The sequence below is a fragment of the Astyanax mexicanus genome, chromosome 24, assembly GCF_023375975.1.
Source record: "Astyanax mexicanus isolate ESR-SI-001 chromosome 24, AstMex3_surface, whole genome shotgun sequence".
NCBI lineage: Eukaryota > Metazoa > Chordata > Actinopteri > Characiformes > Acestrorhamphidae > Astyanax > Astyanax mexicanus.
The window spans coordinates 33,052,127-33,061,913 of record NC_064431.1 but is presented as its reverse complement, the minus strand read 5'-3'; the positions used below and the strand labels follow the sequence as shown (position 1 = coordinate 33,061,913).

The following is a 9,787-nucleotide window of genomic DNA, read 5'->3' as shown; positions in this document are numbered from 1 at the left end:
ATATATATATATATTTTTTTTTTTATTAGTATAATAATAGCAGTAATGATATTTGTAGTAGTAGTTGAAGTATTAGTAGAAATAGTAGTAACAGTAGTAGTAGTAGTTCTTGTAGTAATATAAGAGTAATTGTTGTAGTATTAGTAGTAGTAGTAGTAGTAGTAGTAGTAGTAGTAGTAGTAGTAGTAGTAGTAGTAGTAATAGTATAAGTAATAGTAGTAAAAGTTGTAGGAGTTGTAGTGCTAGTAGTTTTAATAGAATTAGTAGTGGTAGTTATAGTAGTAACAGTAGTAGCAGTAGTAGCAATATTAGAAGAAGTTGTAGTATTAGTGGTAGTTATAGTAGTAGTATTAGTTGAAGTAGTAGTATAATAAATTCAAGTCAGGTTAAGAGGTAGTAGAAGTGGTTGTAGTAGTAGTAGTATTAATTTCAGTTGAAATATGGTAGTCGTAGTAGTAGTAGTAGTAGTAATATTAGTTGTAGTTGCAGTATGGTAGAAGTAGTAGAAGTAATAGTAGAAGTAGTTGTAGCATTATTAATAGTAATTGTAGTTGTAGTAGTATTAGTAGAAGTATTATTAATATTATTAGTAGTAGTAGTAGTAGTTGTTGTTTTTGTTGTTGTTTTTGGTGCAGTAGTAGTAGTAGTAATAGTATTAATAGTAGTAGTTGTAGTATTAGTAGTAGTAATAGTTGTAGTATTAGTAGTAGTAGTAGTAGTATTAGTAATAGTTGAAAAATGTGTAGTAGTAGTTTTTGTATTATTATTATTAGTAGTAGTAGTAGTAATAGTAGTAATAGCTGTTAATGTTTTAGTAGTAGTAGTTGTAGTAGTATTTTTTGTATTATTATTAGTAGCAGTAGTAGTAATAGTAGTAATAGTTGTTAATGTTTTAGTAGTAGTAGTTGTAGTAGTAATAGTTTTTGTATTATTATTATTAGTAGTAGTAGTAGTAGTAGTAGTAATAGTAGTAATAGTTGTAGTAGTAGTTGTTCATCATTGTTGTCATATAGCAACCAGAAAATATTTTTTTAGCTTAATAAAATTTAACCAGCAAAAAGTTAAAGTGTTGCTATTCAGTTTTAAAAGTCATAGTGATAAAAACAGATCCTAAATCCTGAAGATAAGAAATATACACCAAAATATACTATGTGATCTCAATGGGAATGTAAATCTCTAGAAATATATAACATGTAGAATATCTGAATATCCAAAATAATGATAATTTAATCTTTTTATAATAGTGGTTATACATTTAAGAGTTGTTGGAAAACAAGTTGTAGGAACAAGAGCCAGACTGGCTGATTAACTTAATAAAAACATCATAGGAAAAAATATGTGCTGTCTTTATCAGTCAAATACTGCCGCCTAGTGATCCTAATGCAACGTTACACACATCCGGGAACTCGCGCACACACACGCGCACGCGCACGCACTTCCAATATTTAATTCATTTTCTGTAATACATGTGTTTTTGTTGTTGTTTTTTTACTGTGTATAAAAAAATAACACAATTCTCTCGTTTACTTTATTTAATCATTGTAAGTATTTGTAACAACCACACAGCAGGAAAAAAGTAATACATAACGATATTAACATGAGATAGTATTTCATTTTTTCCAGTGTACTTGTCACAATATCATAAAACGCTGCAAAATGTTCTGATGTATTTATATGATATATATTATATATATTTAAAAGTTTTAAACAATATGCTGTTACAACGATGTTACAGCAACTGTGTTTGCTGAGTTGTGTAGATTGTGTACAAATGTAATGTAATGAAAAATGTACTTATCTGACTTGGAAAAATATCTACTTTTTACATTGAAATTCCTTTTGGAGATTTAAACCATTTAAAACTTAAAACTTAAATCTTTAACTTAAATTAAAATGTATTTTCCGAAAATGTTATGACTAGAGACACAGAGCTAATGTAAGATCGATCTCCTGTTAGATAATATTTAAAAAATACAAAATGTCGTAAAGAAGACATTCTTCAGTGTCCAGTTCATCGTGTACAATTTCTGTCTGTATTGCAGCTTCAGCCTAAAAAAATATACAAAAATTGACGTTCATAGTGTTGATTTAATACTGGATAAAAAAATAGCTGTGAACAGTGATATAGATTAGACTGAAACGTTCAGCTGTTCCAAAAGTTTTCCTTTTAAGCTTGACTCTGTATAAACTCGTATGTAAAGCTACATGATGGAAATCATCATCTAATATTATATATATATATATATATATATATATATATATATATATATATATATATATATATATATATATATATATTATTGTATCTATTATTACTGTATAATAAATGTCGCTAATAAAAAAAAAGTCAGTAACGTGTTCTCAGAATTGATTTTTCGGTAAATCAGATAATAAATAACATTCTAAACAAGAGGAACCACTGTGAAAATGATTAAACAGCAAAACATAGTGAAAACATAGTAAATTCTGACGCGATTAAACACCGGTTCATAAGTACGTGCAGTTATTTTTATATTTATAAATGTGTATATACTTTAATAACTGCATTATTAATGGCCCGGTTTAGATACATGTCCAGTAAAGACATTATTTCTCGGTAGATTTAGGGGAAACATTATATTCTGTGTTCTCTTATTTAACACAGGCCGTGTTTTCAGATGTTTAACGAAGTCGCGTGTTAATAAATGGCGTCTAATACACAGATTTATTTTATTAGCTTAAATAGTAAGAACAACCAAAAGCGTCGCACGTTATTTAAACGTTATTTAAAGTACTGCTGCACAAAGTTCAAGTGCCTAATTCTCCTTCTGATTTACAAGATGTAAGAGGTACTTTACATCTTGACAGTTTATTCCTCTTATTCCTGCAGTTTAAAGAAACAAAATAAAAATGGTCATGTTATCCTGTGTGTCTGATCTTAATGTTGAGTTATTGATGACTTTTAAGACATTGATATTCTTATTCTTAGATATAAGACATATTCTTATTATTATTATTATTATTATTATTATTATTATTATTATTATTATTATTATTATTATGTTATACACAATGTTCTTAGATTTACACAAGAAATAAAAATAATACATATACAAATGTAAAATAAAGCACCACAAATTGAAAGATGTTAATCTTTATCTACTCGTAGTTCTAGAAAATCTCAAGCTATTAAAAAGAAATTACCTTGCATTCTGTCTTCTTTACATCTAACTTTAGGATACTATCTTTACACTGCATTATGCAATGAATTATTTTCTTTTTCAATGTTTTTTTTTGAGGGACTTTGATTCATATCTACAAAAATAAAGATTTTTAACTTTGGATGTTTTAGGGGTTTGAGTGCACAGTTTCCTCTTTTTACTATAAAAATGAAAGGTTGGGACAACTGAAAATTTTGAGGCAACTTCTAACGATTTTGAACTCAAAGTTTTGAAGAAATCCATGTATGTGTAAACAACAAAAAACAACTTAATGTTTTAGTTTGCCTAATTTAAGGTCTATAAAATGCGTCTTTTAGGTTCTGCTGAATGTCTTTTATGATCAACTAAAAAAAATAAGTTGCGTCAATCGCAGGTTCATCAAAGTTAATCAAACTCATGCAATGGGCGCAAATTATATTTTTCTTTGTATATTTAAGTTAGCAACTGGGAATTGGGTATTTATGACTATCACATACCTTACATAGTCTTATTGTCCCTCATATGTGTCTTCCTAAATCGTGAAAAAAGGAGGGAGGTACTTCTTTAAGCTCTCGACTCTCGACAGATGAACGAACTGCAGTGGGAGGGTTGGTCTGGACCAATAATGTCTTAGTATCTCTCTCTCTTTTTTTTTTCTCTCTCTCTCTTTCTCTCTCTCTCTTTTTCTCTTTGGTCAGATGAGTCTGTTGCTCCAGCTGAACTGAGCCACATGTTCTACAGCTCAACACAAGAACACGGGGAAAAGTTCTGGAGCAGTGTTCCTCAACTTTTAGCTTGGACCTCGTAAAGTTTTTACGTTTTTGTGTTTATTAGGAACTTTTCAGCAAATCCAGAATGGATTCTTCAAGCGCGCGCGGCAGAAGAACCGTGGACGATCTTCTCTCGCTTTTTAAACCAAACCTATGAACCTTCAATGTGATTTCTGAGACTTGTGAATTTTCTTCTCCAGAGCTTTAAGGAACTCTTAACACTTTCACAACCATGATGCACCATCCGCTGGAGATAGGTGGACACTACTACCCTGCAGACCACAGATCTCACAGATACAGGAGTTTCATGATAGAAGAGATTCTAACAGATCACCCGGATGACACGGTGTCTCCTCCATCCGGGGATTTGCTTAAATTCGGGGTTCACGCGCTTCTATCGGCACGGCCGTATCCAAACCACTTAGGTAAGAACTTTCTGCGCTTCAGCAGGTCTAAAGATAAAAATTTCGCACACTTAAGTAATTATTATTACTACTGCTACTACTATTAAGAGGTTTAGTAACTTTTTTTTTCTCCTGAGCGACCTCTCAAGTAAACACTGAGATACTTTAGTTTAAATCATAGTAATGTTGCTTTCATTGAATCAAAAAGGTCATGCCAAGTAAAGCATATTATTATATTATTTATTAAGACTATACAACTATATAACTATATAACCCTCCTGTTATGTTCTGGGTCAAATTGGCCCGTCTTAAATTTTGAAGATCTAGGAAAAATAGTTAAAAGTATTTTTTTAGTCTGAAACCTTTTCTGCTTGCATTAATTAGTGTAATCAATATATAACATGTAAGCGGTTCATTAGCCACCACCCCCTGCAAAAACTAAAACTAAAACTGAAACAAAACTGCAATGTTATGTTTCAATGTTATGTAAAACTATTGTGTTTTATATGCTGGTCTCACAAAAGCAATAAAGTAGTGAAATATTAAACATTAAAGTTTGAACAAGTATTTTTTATGAAAAACGATTGAATTATCCTGATTGAAGCATTACCTGTTAGAGGTAAGGAACATCATTACACAAAATATTGATAGAATATTTAGTAATGGCGTTAGTGATGAAATATTCACACTGCTTGTTAGAATATTTTTGGTTTCTCTTTTGAATAATTTAACATACACCGGGTCAAACTGTCCCGGGAACACCTTTTCTGTTCCTTATAAATTAACATAACAGGAGGGTTAATATATATTTGAATTTTGCTGCGAATCAAAACTTTGCAGTTTATTGTAGACAAGAGATAATAATAATGATAATAATAATATAATAATAATAATAATAATAATAATAATAATAATAATAATAACATGCATAGCTGTATCACTTCACCACATTTTCAATATATTTTTCATCACACCTCACTTATAGATTCCGAAATGTAGATGAGTAGATGATGAGTCATAATTTCATTCAAATAGTTCAAATATATATTTTTCTTTCCAATATTATTATTATCCGTCCTAAAATGCATAGCCAAATATTATGAGGTCTATAGAAAAAAATCTGAACAAATACACTGTTAAATATGACCTTAAGTAGTTTTACTTACATGACCTTACCGCATTAGGCCTCGGCGAGTTTTTTACTTTTTAAATTATTATTATTACTTATAATTGTGAAAATAAATTGAAAAGAAAAAAGTTACAAGAACTAGTTTTATACACTCAACAAACTCAACAGAATCTCTGCGGTTCGGCTTATAGATTTCCCAGTGCCGTTTTTGCTTATCATAACCTGATTTTCGGCATTTGCGTTCTGTTAAAATACATTTAATGCGTTTAAGAAGTTTAATAAGTAAGAAACTAGGTCATCTTTATTCTTATAGCGTTTTTTTTCCAGAGCATTTCACGTCTCAAGTGCTTTACAGACAAAATATATAAAACTATATTAATAAAATAGTCTAAAACAAAAAATAATCAAGGAGTCAAACAGGCAACATAACCATCAACGTGTATACACTACTAAAAGTAGGAGAATAATACGATATAATACGATAAAAAAATACGATGCTGAGAGTCTGAACTGTCATTAACCCTTGGTTGAAGGACCTTTGGAGTGACCCTACATTATTAAGTGGACATAACTAAAATTTCTCAATTCTTTTATCTCAATGGTCTCAGCTGGCACTCAACCGACCTTCAACGTTGAAATGTTGTTGAAATATGAAGAAAGTAATGTCTGTTGTTGTTTTAGGGTTGAAACAACGTTGAATCAACATTTAATGTTAAATGGTTATTAAAATATTTATATAATTAAAATATAATTGCATCTATATATGAGCCACCGTTCATATTTAGTATGTTTTATTTTTTTTCTGTATCATATTTACAGTGGTTTCTTTTGTTTGGAATGTTATTATTAGTTATTATCTGATTTACTGTGAAATCAATTCTGAGATCAAGTTACTGACTTTATTAGCGACAATTATTATACAAAAATAATAAAATCAATAAAGATGATTTTCCACCAGTGTGAGTTTACAGGCGAGTTTCTACAGAGTCGAGGACTTTTCAGTCTGATCCATATTACTGTTCACAGCAAATTTGCCCGTGTTAAATCAACACTATGAACAAAACGAATAATAATAATAATAAAAAATAAATAAAAATAATAATAATAATAACAATAATTTATGTAGTTAAATAATAATAATTATTTACAGTAGACCCCAAACTAAGAAATACCGCAGTTCATACGTACAGTTTGTAACTTTGATGTTTTTATTCGCAGTTCTGAAAGCAGATCAGTCCGGTATGCTGAAGTTTCCGGTATCGCCGCTCTCCTGCCAGTTAGGGGCACCGCTGGGTTCCGCCCTTCTGTCCGGAGCTTCAGCCACCCACCACCTCCCGCTGGACCTCCACCTGCGGGGGAAGCTCGAGGCCGGGGGCGACGGCGCGAGCAAGACGAAGAAAGGCCGGCGGAGCAGGACGGTGTTTACCGAGCTCCAGCTGATGGGTCTGGAAAAAAGATTCGAGAAGCAGAAATACCTCTCAACACCTGACAGGTGAGCCCACCATAAAACATGTACTCCCAGCTGGCAGTTCATCGTTGAATCAACGTTTATGTTATGGTTAAATCAACGTTCTCAGCTGGCACACAACCGACCTTTAACTTTAAAATATGACTGAAGTCATGTCTGTTGTTGTTTCAACGTTACAACAACGTTGAATAAACATTTAATGTTAAATGGTTGGTTGTGCAAACGTTGAAGGTTTAACATTGAATCAAATAATGTCCTTAATTTTCTGCCTTTTGAATTAGCATTTTACATTTCATCACCATATAATTTCTACAAAAAACGTCTGGATAAAGGAATAAAAAAGTACGTTTCCTTCAATTAACAGTAGTTAAAAGCTTTTTTAAAAGCGTTTAAAAGATTTGGCACCATGTTGAAACAACGTTGCAATATCAACATTGATTAATTTTTCAAAATCAACACCAAATCCAACGTTGATTCAACCAACATATCAAGGTTGATTAAACGTTGAATTGCCAGCTGGGATGGATTTGGTGTTGATTTTTAAAAAAAATATCAACGTCGTTTTAACGTTGTACGTTCAACATTTAATACATAAAAGTTAAACACTTTTTTAATCTTCACTTTTTCATCCAAGCGGTTTTAGAAATTATATGGTGATAAAATGTAAAATGCTGATTCAAAAGGAAGATGATTGAGGTCATTATGTTTTCAACGTTAAAATGTCAACGTTTGCACTACCATTTAACATTAAATGTTGATTCAACGTTGAAACAACGTTTTTTTTTTTTTAAATCAACACCAAATCCATCCCAGCTGGCAATTCAACGTTTAATCAACCTTTTTCCATCTTCCTCCAACGTTACAATTGTTTAATTACACGTTTACAACATGATTAATAACCGCAATTTTTGTGTTAGTTGACCTTATTTGCCTATAAGAACATTTAGCGGTATTTGTTGGTATCATACATACAAAACTTTTTTTATTATTATTTCAGAATTGTTTGTGTAAACAATAGCAAGTTTGCTACGTTTCTAATATTTTATTTGTTTACTTATTTTGTGGTTGATTATTTTTGTGATTGAATATATATTTTTGTTACTTTTTGATTTCACAGAATAGACCTAGCAGAGTCTTTAGGCCTTAGCCAACTTCAGGTCAAAACGTGGTATCAAAACAGAAGAATGAAGTGGAAGAAAATTGTAAGTACCCTGTTTGTTCTGTTGTGCCGTATTAGCTGATTTTGCTAACAATGCAAATAATTCAATAATACATTTACATTTAATTACAGCATAAAGTAGCATAAAGTATTCTACATTTTACACAGTTAAATTAAAGTCTATACTATGTTATGGTCATATTGAAAATCTTAGAATGGCATTTCACCAAATATAGAAATAAACAAAGGAAAGATTGATTTTTTTTTTGAAAAAACAAAACAAAGGACTTTTCAAGTGCTCTATTCTCCTAAATATTGATTGAGTAGTGTATGCTTTGTTTTTACATTTCCACTGCTTTGGGTTTAGCATTTTCATTTTAGTTAAAAAGTGCATCAAAATTAAAAGTACATCCTATTATAATATCTATTACGAAGGCAATACTTAAATATATTTCTGACCTTCTACTTTATTGTGTGTGCTCTAGGTTATTTCTTGAATGGTATTTTTAAATTCCTTAAAACATCTCCTAATCTCTCATTGCTCATCTGAGTTTAATAGAGTTATTTTCTGTTAGAGTTCTCATCATATATCAACACCTGGTTTGATAAATTACTCGTAAAAGTGGTAAATCAGGTGTGCTGCTGATGGAACTGAACATAATATACACATGCTGGCTGAGGAGCACTTTAACTTACTTAGTTAAAAATGAGAATCCTTAGTTACGTTTTACTGTATTAATATTTATTTGCATCTCTTCAAATCTTTTGCATAAAATATCGTTTTGGCTCAGGATCTTTTTATGTATTTTTTGTAGGTATTACAAGGAGGCGGACTGGAATCTCCAACCAAACCCAAAGGCAGGCCGAAGAAGAACTCCATCCCCTCGAGTGATCAGATATTGGAGCAGGAGAGGACAGGAGATGCTTCTTCATCACAATCTGACACCAACCAAGAGGAATAAATCACCAATCCCAGCTCTTGTGATTCTACTAGTGCTATTCGGACGCACAGGCTTGGATTTCTCCTGATTTGAAGCTGATTTTTGGGCACTTACGGACAAATCTGAACACGACGAGGTCCTGATTTTATACTACCTGCTTTTCCTTCAGAAGTTTGTTTTGTTTTGTTGTTTTTGGCTCTGAGCAAAAGAGAAAAAGCCACTAAAGCTTTGACTGAGGACTCGTTCAGAGCAAAGCTCAACAGAAATGAGCCTTTCTCTCTTTTTTGTTATTTTTTTGTTGGAGAATGCCATTCACAGGAACATCTGCTCTGCAGTTTATTGTGCTTTGTGGTTTTACTATGTCTGAATAATATGAATATGCGAAATTAAATGCTCTTTTTACAAAAATAGTTGATTATTCTTCAATGAATAATTTATTAATTATACTTTTTTATATATATGTATACTTAATTTATTGCTTGCAGTAGCAATGCCTTAGTAAAAAAAAATAGTAAATAATAACAAAGTAGTAAGTAGTATTAAAACAATGAAGCCAAAACAAGCATCACACCTAGTCTGAATTATTTAACTTTTAAACAAATAAATCGCTTAAATTATTCCATTTAACAACAAAAATAATTTACTGTGATAGTTTGAGCTTAACGTCTTTCACACTTACAAAAAAACTACAATTACTACAAAGATCATGTTTATCACCCCGCCCAAAATACTACCTT

General features: G+C 31.1%; 1 protein-coding gene across 1 annotated transcript; it reads left to right on the top strand.

Annotated features, from left to right (window-relative positions):
* The first annotated feature begins 3,866 nt into the window (after positions 1 to 3,866).
* Positions 3,867 to 9,460, top strand: barx1 (BARX homeobox 1). Its single transcript, XM_007232371.4, has 4 exons — positions 3,867 to 4,374; positions 6,701 to 6,974; positions 8,068 to 8,152; positions 8,925 to 9,460. Exons 1-4 carry the CDS (start codon positions 4,182 to 4,184, stop codon positions 9,069 to 9,071), a joined length of 699 nt encoding a protein of 232 aa, XP_007232433.2. The 5' UTR covers positions 3,867 to 4,181; the 3' UTR covers positions 9,072 to 9,460.
* The last annotated feature ends 327 nt before the right edge of the window (positions 9,461 to 9,787 follow it).